Here is a 14,305-nt window from a genome sequence, read left to right as displayed (position 1 = left end):
AGACTGAACAATATTCCATTATACAGATACATACCATGTTTTGTTTATTCATCTATTGATAGGTGTTTAGGTTGCTTCTACCTCTTGGCTGTTGTGAAATAGTGCTGCTCTGAACATGAGTGTGCAAATACCTCTTTAAGACCTTGCTTTCAGTTCTTCTGGACATACCGTTGAACAATGCGGGAGTTAGGGACACTGACCCTCTGTGCAGTTGGAAGTTCACGTACAATTTATAGTCAGCCTTCCATGTTCATGGTTACTCTGTATCTGAGGTTCTCCATCTGTAGATTCAACCAGCCACTGATTGTATAGTACTTAGTATTTACTGTTGCAAAAAATCTGTATATAAGTGGATTCATGGTTCAGACCCATGTTGTTCAAAGGTCAGCTATATACCCAAGTGGGATTGCTGGATCATATGATAGTTCTATTTTTTGAGGAACCTTTATACTGTTTTTCATAGTGGTTACACCATTTTACGGTTCTATCAACTGCACAATTTTCTCCATGTCCTCACAATACTTGTTTTCTTTTTTTTTTGATAGTAGCCTTCCTAATAGGTGTGAGGTGATATCTCATTGTGCTTTTGATTTGCATTGCTCTGATGATTAGTGGTGTTGAGCATCATTTCATGTGCTTGTTGGCCATTTGTAAATCGTTTTTGAAGAAATGTTTATTCAAGTCTTTTGCTCCTTTTTTGAGGGTTTTTTTTTTTTGATGTTTAGTTATAAGAGTTCTTTATATATTCTAGATATTAATCCCTTTTCAGATATATGACTTGCAGATATATTCTCCCATTATGTAGGTTGCATTTTCACTCTGATTTTGTGCTTTGATGGACAGAAGTTTTTTTTAAGTTTGATATAGTCCCATTTGTCTGCTTTTACTTTTGTTACTTGTACTTTAAGTGTTGTATCCAAGAAATCATTGCCATAGCCAGTGTCATGAAGTTTTTCCCTATGTTTTCTTCTAAGAATTTTATAGTTTTAGGTTTTATATTTAGATTTTTAATCCATTTTGAGTTAATTTTTTAATATGGTATAAGTTAATGGTTCAACTCTTCTTTTTTTTTTTCTTTTTTTTGGCATGTGGATATCCAGTTTTCCCAGCACCATTTGTTGAAGAGACTGTCATTCCCAACTGAGTGGTCTTGACACCCTTGTTGAAGATATTTGACTATATGTTTGAGGGTTTATTTCTGGGCTCTTTTTTTCTATTCCATTTTTCTATGTGTTTTTATACCAGTACTACCACACTGTTTTGATTACATTTGGAATGTGTTTTGAAATCAGAAAGTGTGAGTCCTCTACCTTCGTTCTTCTTTTTTGTAATTGTTTTGCTTATTTAAGGTCAGTTGGGATTTGCTATAAATTTTAGAATGTATTTTTCTGTTTTATTAAAAAATGCTTTTGGGATTTTGGTAGGGATTATGTTGAATCTGTAGATTGCTTTGTAGTGTGGACATCTTAATATTATGTCTTCCAGTCATGAACATGAGTTGTCATTCCATTTGTTTGTGTCTTCTTCAGTTTCTCTCATTAGTGTTTGTAGTTTTCAGTGTACAAGTCTTTCACTTCCTTAGTGAGGCTTATTCCTAAGTATTTTATTCTTTTTGATACTATAGGTTTGATAAATAGAATTGTTTTCTTAATTTCCTATTTGGGTTTGTTCATTGTTACTATGTAGGAGCACAGCTCATGTTTATATTGATTTTGTATCCTGCAATTTTGCTGAATTCATTTAGTTCTAACAGTTTTTTTTTTTGTAAGATTTTAAGGTTTTCTATATAAAAGATTATGTTATATCATCTCTGAACAGAGATAATTTTACCTCTTTTTTTTCCAACTTAGATGCCTTTTATTTTCTTTTCTTGACCAATTGGGCCGGCTAGGACTTCCAACAGTTTATTGAACAGAAGTGATGAGAGCACATATCCTTGATTTCTTCCTGATCTTAGAGGAAAAGCTTTCAGTCTTTTCACCATTGAATACTATGTTAAGCTGTAGGCTTTTCATAAATGGTCTTTACTATGTAGAGGCAGTTTCCTTCTTTCCTAATTTACTGAATATTTCTTTGTCATGAAAGGGTGTTAAATTTTGTCATACGCTTTTTCTGCATCAGTTGAGATGATCATTTGGTTTTTGTCCTCCATTCTGTTAATCTATGACAGACTACATTGATTTTCACGTGTTGAAACACCCTTGTATTCTAGGAATAAATCTTGCTCATTTTGGGTGTGTAATCCTCTTAACGTGCTCTCTGATTTGGTTTGTTAATACTGCACTGAGGATTTTTGTACCGGGATTCATCAGGGATATTGGTCTGTAGTAGTCTTTTCTCGTAGTGCCTTTGGCTTTGGCATCAGGGTAATGCTGGCTTTATAGACTAAGCATGGAAGTGTTAACCTCCTCTGCAGATTTTCTGAAGAGTTTCAGGAGGATTGCTGTTAATTCTTGTTTAAATGGTTGGCAGAAATCTCTGGTGGAGCCATCTGGTCCTAGGCTTTTCTTTGTTGGGAGGTTTTTGATTACTGATTGAATTTTCTTAGTTGTTATTGGTCTGTTCATATTTTCTGTTTCTTTATGATTTAGTCTTGGTAAGTGTGTTTCTAGGATTTTATCCACTTCTAAGTTTCTAATTTGTTGGAGTACAGTTGTTCATAGTAGTCTTGTATTTCTGTGGCATTGTTTGTAATGTCCCTTGTCTTATTTTATTATAAAGCTTAGTATTTTGTACGAAGTTGATATGCATTAGTACAGAATTAGAAAATTACATAATCTCTTTCTTGCCTTTTAAGCATTTGAGGTTATGCAGTAACTGGACTTAGATGATCCATGTTGTAACATAAATTATTTAATTTGTTGTAAGTATAATTCTCTTAGTGTCCTTCCTCTCTCTCCTCAAGTTTATGCTTTGATTTGTGTTTACTGGCCAGGTAGACCAAAATTGTTCTGATTTCTGTAACACATTTTTATCGTGAAATATAAATGAAATACAAAAAAGTATGTAAAACTGAAATGTACAATGTGTCAAGTAATTATAAGGTGAACACCTGTGTAACTGACATCCAGATCAAGAAATAGAATAAGGCCAGCACTTTTGGTATTGCTCCCGATAGAGGTAACTATCTTGACTGCTGAAATAATCAGACTCTTGATTCTTGATTTTCTTAATGATTTTACCATCAGAGTTTGGATTCCTCAACAGTATAATTTGATTTTTGCCTGGTTTTGAGCTTTTGATAAATGAAATCATACCATACTCTTTCTGTCTTCTTTCCTTCAACATTCTATTTGTAAGATTCATATACATGATTATATTCCATCTCAGTATTGTATAATGTTTCAGTAACCAACTAAATCACAATGTAGTTATTCTTTCTACTGTGTTGCTTACAGTTTGGGGTATTAGAAATAATGCTGCCGTAAACATTCCCTTTGTTTGTATACCAGCACATAGTTGTGTGAATTTCTCTAGGAATATTACCTAGATGTAAATGCTGGGTTGGAGGGTATGTTCATGTACAAGTTACAAGATAATGGCAAACTTTTCCAAAGTGGTCTTAACAGTTTATCCTTCCACCAGCACCATGAGAAGTTCCATTATTCTACAGTCTTGCCAACAAACATTTAGAATTGTCAAGTTTTAAAGTGTTTCTTAACCTCATTGCAGTTGTAACTTGCATTTACCTGATTACTAATGAAGCTGAGCATGCTATGCCTTTTAGTCATTTGACTTTCCTGGGCTTTAAAATGTTTTGCCTATTCTTCTATTGAGTTATCTCTTTCTTAGTGGTTTATAGCTTTTTTTTTTAAGATTTGGATCCTGATTGTTGATTGGTTAAATATGTTACAGGTATCTTATTTCACTGTGAGACTTAATATTGTTTACTTTTTTTTACATGGAGTCTTTAAGTAAGAGAAGCAGCTCTAATTCTAATGTAATCAATTTTATGAATTTTTTTGCCCATATAGTTAGTTCTCTTTTGTTTAAACAGAATTTTTTTACTCCAAGTTTGTGGATGATATTTTAAAATTTTTCTTTCAAATGTTTGCTTTGGCTTTTATTTTTAGGTCTTTAGTCTCCCTGGAATTGATTTTTTTATGTATGGTGTTAGGTAGGGTTTCCAATATAAAATTTTGTTTGAAATTCAGTTGTTTCAGTTTTATTGGCCATTAGTGGCTCTTTGTTTCCATATAAATTTAGAATCATTTATTAAGTGTTCCATCAAAAAGATTATTGGGCTTTTGATTGAGATTACATTGACTATCAGTTTAGGAAGAACATAGCATCTCTGTTTACTCCAAAATGGTCAAACTTTTGGGATTTTTATTTCTGGAATATTTTTTGATGCTATTGAAAATGACAAATGTGTGTGTTTATTCCTGGTATGTAGAACTGGAATGGATTTTTGGTGCTGTTGAGGTGATCTGTGTGCTTATTGACTGCTCGCTGATGTAACCACTTCTGATGGAAGAGTATTTCTCCAGCTAAAATAGTAGATTGATCTGTTTCTTCTTACAGTTCTACCAGTTTTTGTGTCATGTGACACTCTGTTATGAGATGAATACACATTAAGGATTATTATGTCTTCTTGGAGTATTGACCACTTTATCATTATGAAATGCCCCTCTTTATCCTTGATAAAATTCCTTGCTCTGACGTCTGCTTTGTCTGAGATTAGTATACTCCTCCTGCTTTCTTTTGATTTGTGTTAGCAAGGCATATTTTTCTTCATTTGTATACTGTTAACCTGTGTGTATCTTTATATTTAAAATGAGTTTCTTGTAAGCAACATATAATTCTTATTTTTTCATCCCTCTTACAATCTTTTAAATTGGTATATTTAGATCATTGATGTTTAAAATGATTATTGATATAGCTGGATTACTATTTACCATATTTGTTGCTGTTTTCTATTTGCTATCCTTGTTCTTTGTTCGTGTTATTGTTTTCCATACTTTTTCTGCCTTTTGTGGTTTTAACTGAGCATATTATATGATTTCATTTTCCTCCTTTCATAACATGTTACACTTTAAAAAAATGTTTTTCTAGTGGTTGTCCTAGGGTTTGCAATATACATTTTACAACAAATGCAAGTCTTCTTTCAAATAACATTATACTGCTTTACAGGTGGTGCAAGTATTTTACGATAACAAAATATCCCTAATTCCTCCCTTTCATCCCTTATATCATTGTTGTCATTCTATTTACTTCTACATAAGCATATATATGTACACACACACACACACACAGTATACTCAGATACATTGTTGCTTTTATTGTTTTGAACAAATTGTTATGTTAGATGGATTAAAAATAAGAAAAGTAAAAGTTTGTATTTTACCTTTATTTATTCCTTCTCTGATGCTCTTCTTTTCTTTATTTAGATCTGAGTTTCTGACCGATATTATTTTCCTCACTCCTGAAGAACTACTTTTAATATTTCTTGTAAGGCAGGTCTGTTAGCAATAATTCATCAATTTTTGCTTGTATCTTTGATTTTTTTGAAGTGTGTATATGATATGCCTGGATGTAGTATTTTTGGCATTTGTCCTGCTTGGTGTTTTCAGAGTTTCCTGGATCTGTGGTTTGGTGTCTGACATAATTTGGGAAAATTCTCTGTCATTATTACTTAAAATATTGCTTCTCTTTTTTCCTTTATTCTTACCCTTCTGGTATTCTCATAACTCATACGTTACACTGTTTGTAGTTGTCCTGCAGTTTTTGGATATTCTGCTATTCTTTTTTTTTTTTTTTTTTTTTTTGGTCTTCTCTTTGCTTTTTTGTTTTGGAAGTTCGTACTGTCATATCTGCAAGCTCAGTGATTCTTTGCTCAGCTATGTCCAGTCTACTAATGAACCCATCAAAAGCATTCTTCATTTCTGTTACTGTATTTGGTCTCTGGCATTTCTTTAATTTTTTTTTAAATTTCTCTGCTTACATTATCCATCTGTCCTTGCATGTTGTCTACTTTTTTCTATTTAAGCCCCTAGTGTATTAATCATGGATTTTAAAAATTCCTGGCCTAATAATTCCAACATTCCCTGCCATATCTAACTCTGCTTCTAATGCTTCTTTTGTCTTTTCAGACTGTGTTTTTTGCTCTTTTTTAATGGCTTGTAACTTTTTGTTGAAAGGGGAATATAATGTACAGGCAGTACCCAACTTATGGTGGTTCACCTTAACAATGGTTTTAGTAAAAATCATACTTTTAATTTTAAATTTTGACATTTCCCAGGCTAGCGATGCGCATTACAGCACTCTCTCATGATGCTGGGCAGGAGCAGGAAGCTGCCAGTCCCACTCAGCTACACGATCCCAAGGGTAAACAGCTAATTCACTTCCAGCCATTCTGTCTCCATACAGTCACCCTATTTTTTCACTTTCGGTACAGCAGTTAATGAATTATATGAGATATTCAGCACTCTGTTGTAAAATAGGCTTTGTGTTAAATGGTTTTGCCCAACTATGACTACTGTAAGTTTTCTGAGCACGCTTAAGGCAGGCTAGGCTAAGCCATGATGTTTGGTAGGTTAGATGTATTAAACGCATTTTCGATTTAACGAGATTTTCAACTTAACCATACATTTATTGGAATGTAACCTCATTATAAGTTAAGGAAGGTCTGTACTTGGTAAAAGGAACTGCAGTAGATGGACCTTCAGTAATGTAGTGGTGAGGTATGGGGGTAGAGGAAGCATTCGGTAGTCCTGTGATTAGGTCTCCGTCTCTTGGTGAGCCTTTGTGCCTGTACTGTGAACTTCACCAATGCTTCTCAGGTTTCCCCTTTCCGCAGTGCGAGTTAGGCTCTGGGAAAAGAGTTTCTCCTAAAGGCAGCCATGTTAAGATCAGAATGCTCTGGCGTGTTTCAAAATGATAAGAAACTGGTAGAGCTTTTGGAGGTAAAACTCATAAAAGTATGCCCCCCCTTCCTCCGCTGTTGGGTCTCCCTTGGAGTTTTTAACTTACAGACTTGTCTACATTGAATGTCCAGCAATTTGCCAATTATAATTCAAGTTCTCCTAACCAGGTACTGGTTCTCACAGAGGTTTCTGCTCAGATAAGTTGTAATTCTCTGTATTCCCCTGTGTGTCTCCAGGTTTGGGGACAGCAGTTTGCCTTGTGACCTCGCTTCTCTGGTGGATCTAAGAAGAGCTGTTTTTTCAGTGTGTTGATCTTTTTACTTGTTATTAGGACAGAGGGGCAACTTCTAAGCTTCTTACATGCCGGACTGGGAACTGGAAGTCCCTAGATTTTTGTATTGATTTTATATACAGCAATGTTGTTTTACTCAAGATAGTTCATTTGTAGGTTATTTTGGCTTTTCTGTGAATACAGGCACATCTTTTGAAAATAGACAATTCTTTTCCTTTTTTCCTTTTTTAAACATTTTTTATTGAATTATAGTCATTTCCTTTTTTCCTTTAAATCAAATTGGAGACAAAAAAATCTTTGTACTGTTTAAGAGGTAAAAGTACTGATTAACTTTAGATTTTGATAAGTACTTGTAGTTTCTAAGGTAACCAGGAAAAGTGGAGAAAATTTTGACTTACATGTTACTGTTCTTTTGTATTTTTTCCTGCTTAGTTTTAATTCAACAATGTATTTTTTTTATTAATGTTCATTTAAATGTGCCTACATATGTACCAATTTCTTCATTCTTCAGTTCTTTTTAAGACCTTCCATTTGTTGTTACTTTCATTCATACTGAAAAATTCTTTTTTTCTTCTTTATTCCTATTTAAATTTGTTGGGATCTTTGAATCTTTAATTTAGTATTTTTTGTCAATACTGGAAAATTCTTAGCCATTATTTTTCTCCCAAGAGCACTCACTACTTCTGCCTCATTCTCTTTTAGAATCTCCATTTAAGTCTTAGTACTTTTCCTATGTCCCTTTTGTCTCTGAAACTTCTTGCCTTTCTGTGCAATATTCTGGATAATTTCTTTTGACCTGTATTTCAAGCCACACGTTCTGCCTATATAGTCTGCTATTACATTCATCCTTTGGGATTTTCGTTTGTTATTACAGTTTTCATTTCTAGGAGTTCTTTTAGTGTTTTTTTTTTAAACATCTAGGTCCTTTATTCTTGTTTTATGTTTCCTATAGAAATTTTCAAGCTTGTTTTTTATTTAAACAGAGTAAGTATAACACTGTTTCTCGTCTGTGATAATTCTGATATGTTAAATCTTTGTAAAATCTGTCAGTAATTGTCTTTGCAGTCTCGTGCTCAAGGTGCTTTATGTACTTGTGTACTTAGTTATCAGTTTCCTAGTCCTTCTCCTAGAAGAATTGTTTGTAGAGATAATCTGAGGGGTAGAACGTGGGTCCTTACTCCAGAGAGGATGTGTTTGCGTTAGTCAGGAATACTTTAATGGCTCATTGAGGCTTGTTGGCCTGGCAGGCGATGGGAATTCAGGCTGTAAGTCCCTGTTCATTCTTTCTCCGAGGATGTAGCTTTGGAGCCCCAGCTTCCTGTGGGGTGAAGGAGGGCATCTTACTAGGCAGCTACTTTGAGCAGGCCCTGAGGTTGGTTGCTGATCCAGTCCCTTAACGCCATCAGAACTAAAGTTCAGATATTCTTGCATTGGCAAATGCTCTCAGGATTTTTGTGTTCCCCTTGACTGTCTGGAATTCCTACTTTTCTTTCAGTGTTGGCCTGGGATTACTTACTTAGTCTTGACAGCCTTTCAGGGCTGTTAGTGATTTTAAAAAAAAATTGTCAAATTTAGTTGCTGTCAATGGAGAGGTTGATCTGAAAAACATTAAGAGCCATTCCTAGAAGTAGATGTCAGATTCTTTAAGAAAGCAATCTGAATGAGGTTAGTAGTCTCATAAAAATGACTATTTAAAGAAATATTTGGATATTTTTATATATTTGGTGACTTTCTCAAATTTCTAGGACATAATGTTAAAAATAATTGGTTGAATCGTGTTATTAGTAAATTTCTGATATATGAGGTTTTATAGTGAATTTGCTACTTAAACTTCTACCTGTATCAGACCATAAGTCATTTACTTTTAGTGGGTTGAGTAGGACTAAAGTCTCATAGCCCCTCTTTTATATGTACGTTTATCTTGTCAGTGTAGGGGTGGTACAGAGCAGTCTTGAATGTGCTTAAAGTAATGAAGTCTTAGGAACCTAAAACTCTGTTTCTAATTTACTTACCATGCCAGAAGTGTTTTGTTCATTATTGCTTGATCATTTCTATTACATATTCCAACTGTTTTAAGATGTTGAGTTCATAGTTTTGATCACAATAAATCATAGTAATAAATAGATAAAACTCCTTTAATCTGTTTTTTCAGTATGTTCCTTTAACTGGTTTCAATACACAGTCAAACTGCTTTCTGCACATAGTTAACCCATATTTGCAGCATCGGTAGAAAAATATGCAGATGATCTGTAGATTTGGTATTAGCTTACCTGGTAATGTTATTTTCCTCATCAGGTAAGAGAGTGACCTAGCCCAGAGAAGCATCCTTTCTGTGTTGACTGATAGCCAGCTGTTTAAAAACTTACGCAGGTTGTTTGAAAATGACCAGTCAAGCCCCAGATAAGAATGACACCCTCTCCTACCTTGTTGCTTTTGGCTTACTAATTTCAGCTGCATAAATATATGATTAACCTGGTATGAATATAAGTTCATTGGCTCTGTTAGGAAAATAATCATAAAGGGATAATGTGTTATTTATAGTATTTAATCTACTTTACATCTTACATGTGTCTTATTTTTTCTTACTTGTAGTAGACCCAAATGAGCTGTATATCGTAGAACCCCTCAAGTTCTCACCAGAAAAAAAGGTAATGTTTTGTTTCCTTTTAAGTGTATTGGTGTGTTCTGTGGTAGTAGATGAAGAAACAGGTGGAAATTTTACTGTAGCCTGTAAGTGGTCCTTAAACTCTTACTATTTATTTTCAGTCATGATACAAATAAGTATTGATAGGGGTCAGCAAACTATGACCCACAGGCCATGTATATATATACTGTGGCCTGTTTTGTATGGGCCTGGAGCCATTTTTAAAGTGTTGTAAGATGAAAAAGAATATGCAAGAGAGAGTATGTGACCTGAAAAGCCTAAAATATTTACTGTCTGTCTTTTTACAGAAAAAGCTTGCTGACCCCTGGCTGACAGGTGTTATTTATTGTCAGTGCATGTCAGGTACAGATGTGCACTGTTCCTGTAATCCTCATACAACTAAAGAAGATACTATCCCCATTTTTTAAATGAGAAAACTGAAACTCAGAGTTTGTATCTTCTCTATTTTTTAAATTTTTTAACTTCTTTATGGGGAGTGGTAGTTAGGTTTATTTATTTATTTTTAACGGAAGTACTGGGGATTGAACCCAGGACCTCGTGCGTGCTAAGCAGGCACTCTGCCACTGAGCTGTACCCTCCCCTTGTGTCTTCTCTAAATGACCCATTAAATAGGTGACAAAAGTCAGGATATACTTAGGCTTTTTTGGTTACACAGTGTGTGCTTTTTCCATTCTGCCTCTCGAAGTAAGTTGTATTCATTTTGATTGTCTCTGGGCAAAAGAACTTGGCCATTAGAGCCAAAGAGCCTGGGGTTCAGTTCCATCTTGGCCACTTACTACATTGTAATGGGGGCAGGGAACGAACCTGTGAACACTGGTTTTCTCATTTGGTAACAGGGATGAAATACCTTGCAGGGTTAGTAAGATACACCTCAAAGCGACTAGAATAGGCCTGTCTCTGCCACTCTCCCTCCTCTTTGGAGACGGCCTGCACTCTGTCTATGGAGTGTGTACCTACTTTTACTCTAATCTGAGCACCCAACCCCCACACCCCGCAGCCTTTCTCTTGCCTTTTGAAACAGCCTACACTCTATACAGTGTGTATGTCTCTAAATAAATCTGCCTTTACTCAGCTGTGGCTCGCTCTTGAATTCTTCCCTGCGTGAAGCCAAGGACCCACATTTGGCGGGGCACATCCTAGGGGCTCAGCCGAGGCCTGGGACACGGTCCTCCTCACACTCCACGTGGGTGTTTCCCGCATCAATACTAATTATTGTTTTATTTGTTCTTTGTTTCTAAATTGTTATGCTTTGTATGACTTTGTTAATGTTACTAACTGTATTACTTACTCTATTTTATAAGACTGTTGTCGCTTACATTTCCCAGTGTGTAACTAGGCCTCTGACAAGATGGCTAAACATCCTGAAAAAAATAGATCACACTATAACCCTGCATAGAATAATTGTAATAGTGTGATTCTAGGTATGGGAATGAGCAATGAGGGGAAGACATTTCCTGGATCATAATAGTACGACAGGTGACCCAGAGTTTTTAGTTATCAACAGGGCCTGATCCAAAAATTGACACTTTGAGTGGCGTGTCAACAGAATCTTCACCTGATCTAGGAATGAGCCTTCCTAGTACCGTGGGACAAAATTGGTCATGAACTGTCTCTCAAAATATTGATTGAATTTAGGACCAAGGGGGAGCAATGTGAATGAAAAATCCTGCAAATCGTATCAGTAAACAAAGAATGCGGAAGCCATCAAGTCATCAGCCAGCTGCCACCACCCCCCACAGGGAAGATGAGCCTGCAGCCCAGCCTCTGCAGCCACTCACAGTGGTGCACCCTGAGGGGACTCAGAATGAGAAAGGATGGGACTCTGGCCCTGGATAACTAGGTGCTTGTCAAAGGAATGATTTCAGTGAGCCCAAATGTTTGCTTCTTACCATGCATAGGAAAAAAAAAAAAAAAGAAAGCAACTAGAATAGTATTTGGCTCATAATAGGCTTTTAGGTGTTAGTTATTTAGCACTTCCTAAATCCATATTCAGAAGTGGCAGGTAAGTAAAGAGTTTTAATTGAGTAATATTTACAAAATGGAAAGGTAATGATGGCATCTGTACAGAACATCGCAGTATGTTATGCTGTCCTAGTACTTACTTTCCACCAGGAGGTGGCGTGCTCCTCCATGAGCTCAGCTCTCTAGATGTTTGATTAGGTAACTATCAGAGGTCTAATTCCTACCCTTTCTTCCACTTGTGTTATAGAAGAAACGCTGCAAGTACAAAGCTGAAAAAGTTGAGACCATAAAGCCAGCAGATCCATTGCACCCTATCGCCAACGGAGACATAAAAGGAAGAAAGCCTTTTACGAACCAGAGAGATTTTTCTAATATGGGAGAAGTTTATCACTCTTCGTACAAGGGTCCTCCATCTGAAGGAAGCTCAGAAACTTCATCCCAGTCAGAGGAGTCGTATTTTTGTGGCATTTCAGCTTGCACAAGTCTGTGCAACGGACAGTCCCAGAAGACAAAAACTGAAAAGAGGGCTTTGAAACGAAGGCGATCTAAAGTCCAAGACCAAGGAAAACTGCTAAAAACCCTGATACAGACTAAGTCAGGATCATTGCCGAGCCTGCACGACATAATCAAAGGAAACAAGGAGCTGACAGTGGGGACGTTCGGTGTCACGGCAGTCTCAGGACAGATCTGAGGTTAATCGGACTTTTCCTTCTCAAGAATTTTGTTGTTTTTCTTTGAAGAACAGTCTGTGGTATTTGAAGGGTTTGGGGGAGGGAGAAAATATTAATGGGAAAAGTATTCAGAAATTATGGTTTCTGCTTTTTTAAAAAGTAGGTGGGATTATGTGAATCTTGGTCAATAAGCTGCAGTTTCACAAGGCTGATCACTTCCTACAAGGACAATGGTAGACATTTTATAAAGATGTTTTTTCACAGATTAATTACTGGGACAAAAGTAACTTGGAAGCCCAGTTCCTTGGGTGGGATAGGAATGAAAGACTAAACCTCTTCCTTTAGCTTTGTTCCTATTTCTTGCACCTTCCCATATTTATGTGCCTTTTGTCTATTTATGATGCCACTGGAAGAGGAGGGAGAACTTTTTCTGTCATTTGATTTCTTTTGTAACTTTGTTAGTTATTTGAAGCTGCAAACACTACAAGGCTTTACGGTGATCTGCGCCTGGAGTTCAGCAATGTGGGTCAGACGGTGTGAAGATCCTAGAGACTTGCCAACTAGGCCTCTGTTCAGCAAACTCACTTGAGACCAACACTTGCTGGAATTTTTAAGACTATTCGTTTAGGTAAATGGTGATACTGCGAATGTTATTTTCCTTTAATTTAGTCACACTAGCTCTCTTTAGTTCCTAACTCAAAGAAAAAAACTACAAGATCTTTTCTTGGAAATGACTGGTATTTGCAAATCATTTTTTTTTTTTTATAAATTCACCTTTTAAACACACTTAGCCACTTGTAAAGGTTGTCTTCAGCTACATTACATTTTAAGCATTCACAGTAAGCACTATCCTCCCAACTTTTGACCCTTGTTTTCTCTTACTACAAATGGAGAATCTGAAGGTTGGGCAAATGAGTGCAGGTCTCATACGATACAAGCACTGCCTGTGCACACCACCAGCTCGTGAGTTTGTCAAGCCTTGTCTAAGTGGGCGAGCCTGAAGGGGTTCTTATTCCTTGATGTTTGCTTTGTTTTGGCTACAAATGTGCAGAGATACACATGTGTGATGTCAGTGTCTTTGTCCTCATTTTGTCCTTTTTTTTCCCCTTTACAAATTGGCAGCGACTCTATTTGAATCCAGTGATTTCTAAGTATGTGTCTGTACGGTAATGAGTGAAAGTGGAAAGTTTCTTTTTGAAAGGGAGAGATTTGACTGTTCTGTGTTGTAAGATTTAAGTTATAACTTATTGAGCACTTTTAGTAATAACTTTTTAAATTTGTCTAATACCTTTCTGGGGGTATTGTTTGTAATGTGACTTATTTAAAGCCTCTTTTGTTTGTTTAAGTTGCTGCTTTAGGTTAACAGTATGTGTTAGGTGATTTAATTTTTTTTCCAGTCTGTACAATTAGCCATTCAGAGTAAGAGGGCCTGATTGTATAGAAACTCATTGAAAAGAGGTCCAGGTGAGAGCAGAGGCAGAGCGGGAAGTACTCCGTGTGTGCGCGGCATCCGGTGTCGTGGAAAGAAGACTTTCAATATGTAACTACGGAGCTGTAGTGCCATTAGAAACTGTGAATTTCCAAATAAATCCGAACACTCGTCTTTATTAATTACTGGCTATTCTGGTCTATTCTTTGAAAGAGAAGTTACAGACTTGTTATCTTGAGCATAGATTCAGTTTTTGCCACTTTAAAATTAAATACAGCAGCATCCCGTTAAATAATTGATCCTATTTCAACCAGCTACAAACTGAACTTTCACATAAGCATTTTGTTCCCTGTACAGTCATAATTTCACCACTTCAAACACTGAAATGAGAGTGTTGAGTCTTTAGGAGACTACACATAA

At 36.0% G+C, this 14,305-nt stretch overlaps 1 protein-coding gene across 4 annotated transcripts in view; it reads left to right on the top strand.

The window, feature by feature from the left end:
* The window catches only part of SUCO (SUN domain containing ossification factor), an 84,274-nt gene extending 70,207 nt beyond the window's left edge, over positions 1-14,067 (top strand). For 3 of the 4 annotated variants that reach the window (XM_032463721.1, XM_032463723.1, XM_014561770.2), the window contains 2 exons: positions 9,751-9,806; positions 12,033-14,067. In XM_032463721.1, coding sequence (XP_032319612.1) covers positions 9,751-9,806; positions 12,033-12,476 — 500 coding nt within the window. In that variant the 3' untranslated portion in view covers positions 12,477-14,067. The remainder of the gene's footprint in view (positions 1-9,750; positions 9,807-12,032) is intronic. The other variant, XR_004313875.1, reaches the window with a different exon arrangement.
* Positions 14,068-14,305: the final 238 nt, after the last annotated feature.

Source organism: Camelus ferus, chromosome 21 (assembly GCF_009834535.1).
Source record: "Camelus ferus isolate YT-003-E chromosome 21, BCGSAC_Cfer_1.0, whole genome shotgun sequence".
Taxonomy (NCBI): domain Eukaryota; kingdom Metazoa; phylum Chordata; class Mammalia; order Artiodactyla; family Camelidae; genus Camelus; species Camelus ferus.
This window is presented reverse-complemented; position numbering and strand designations above follow the sequence as displayed.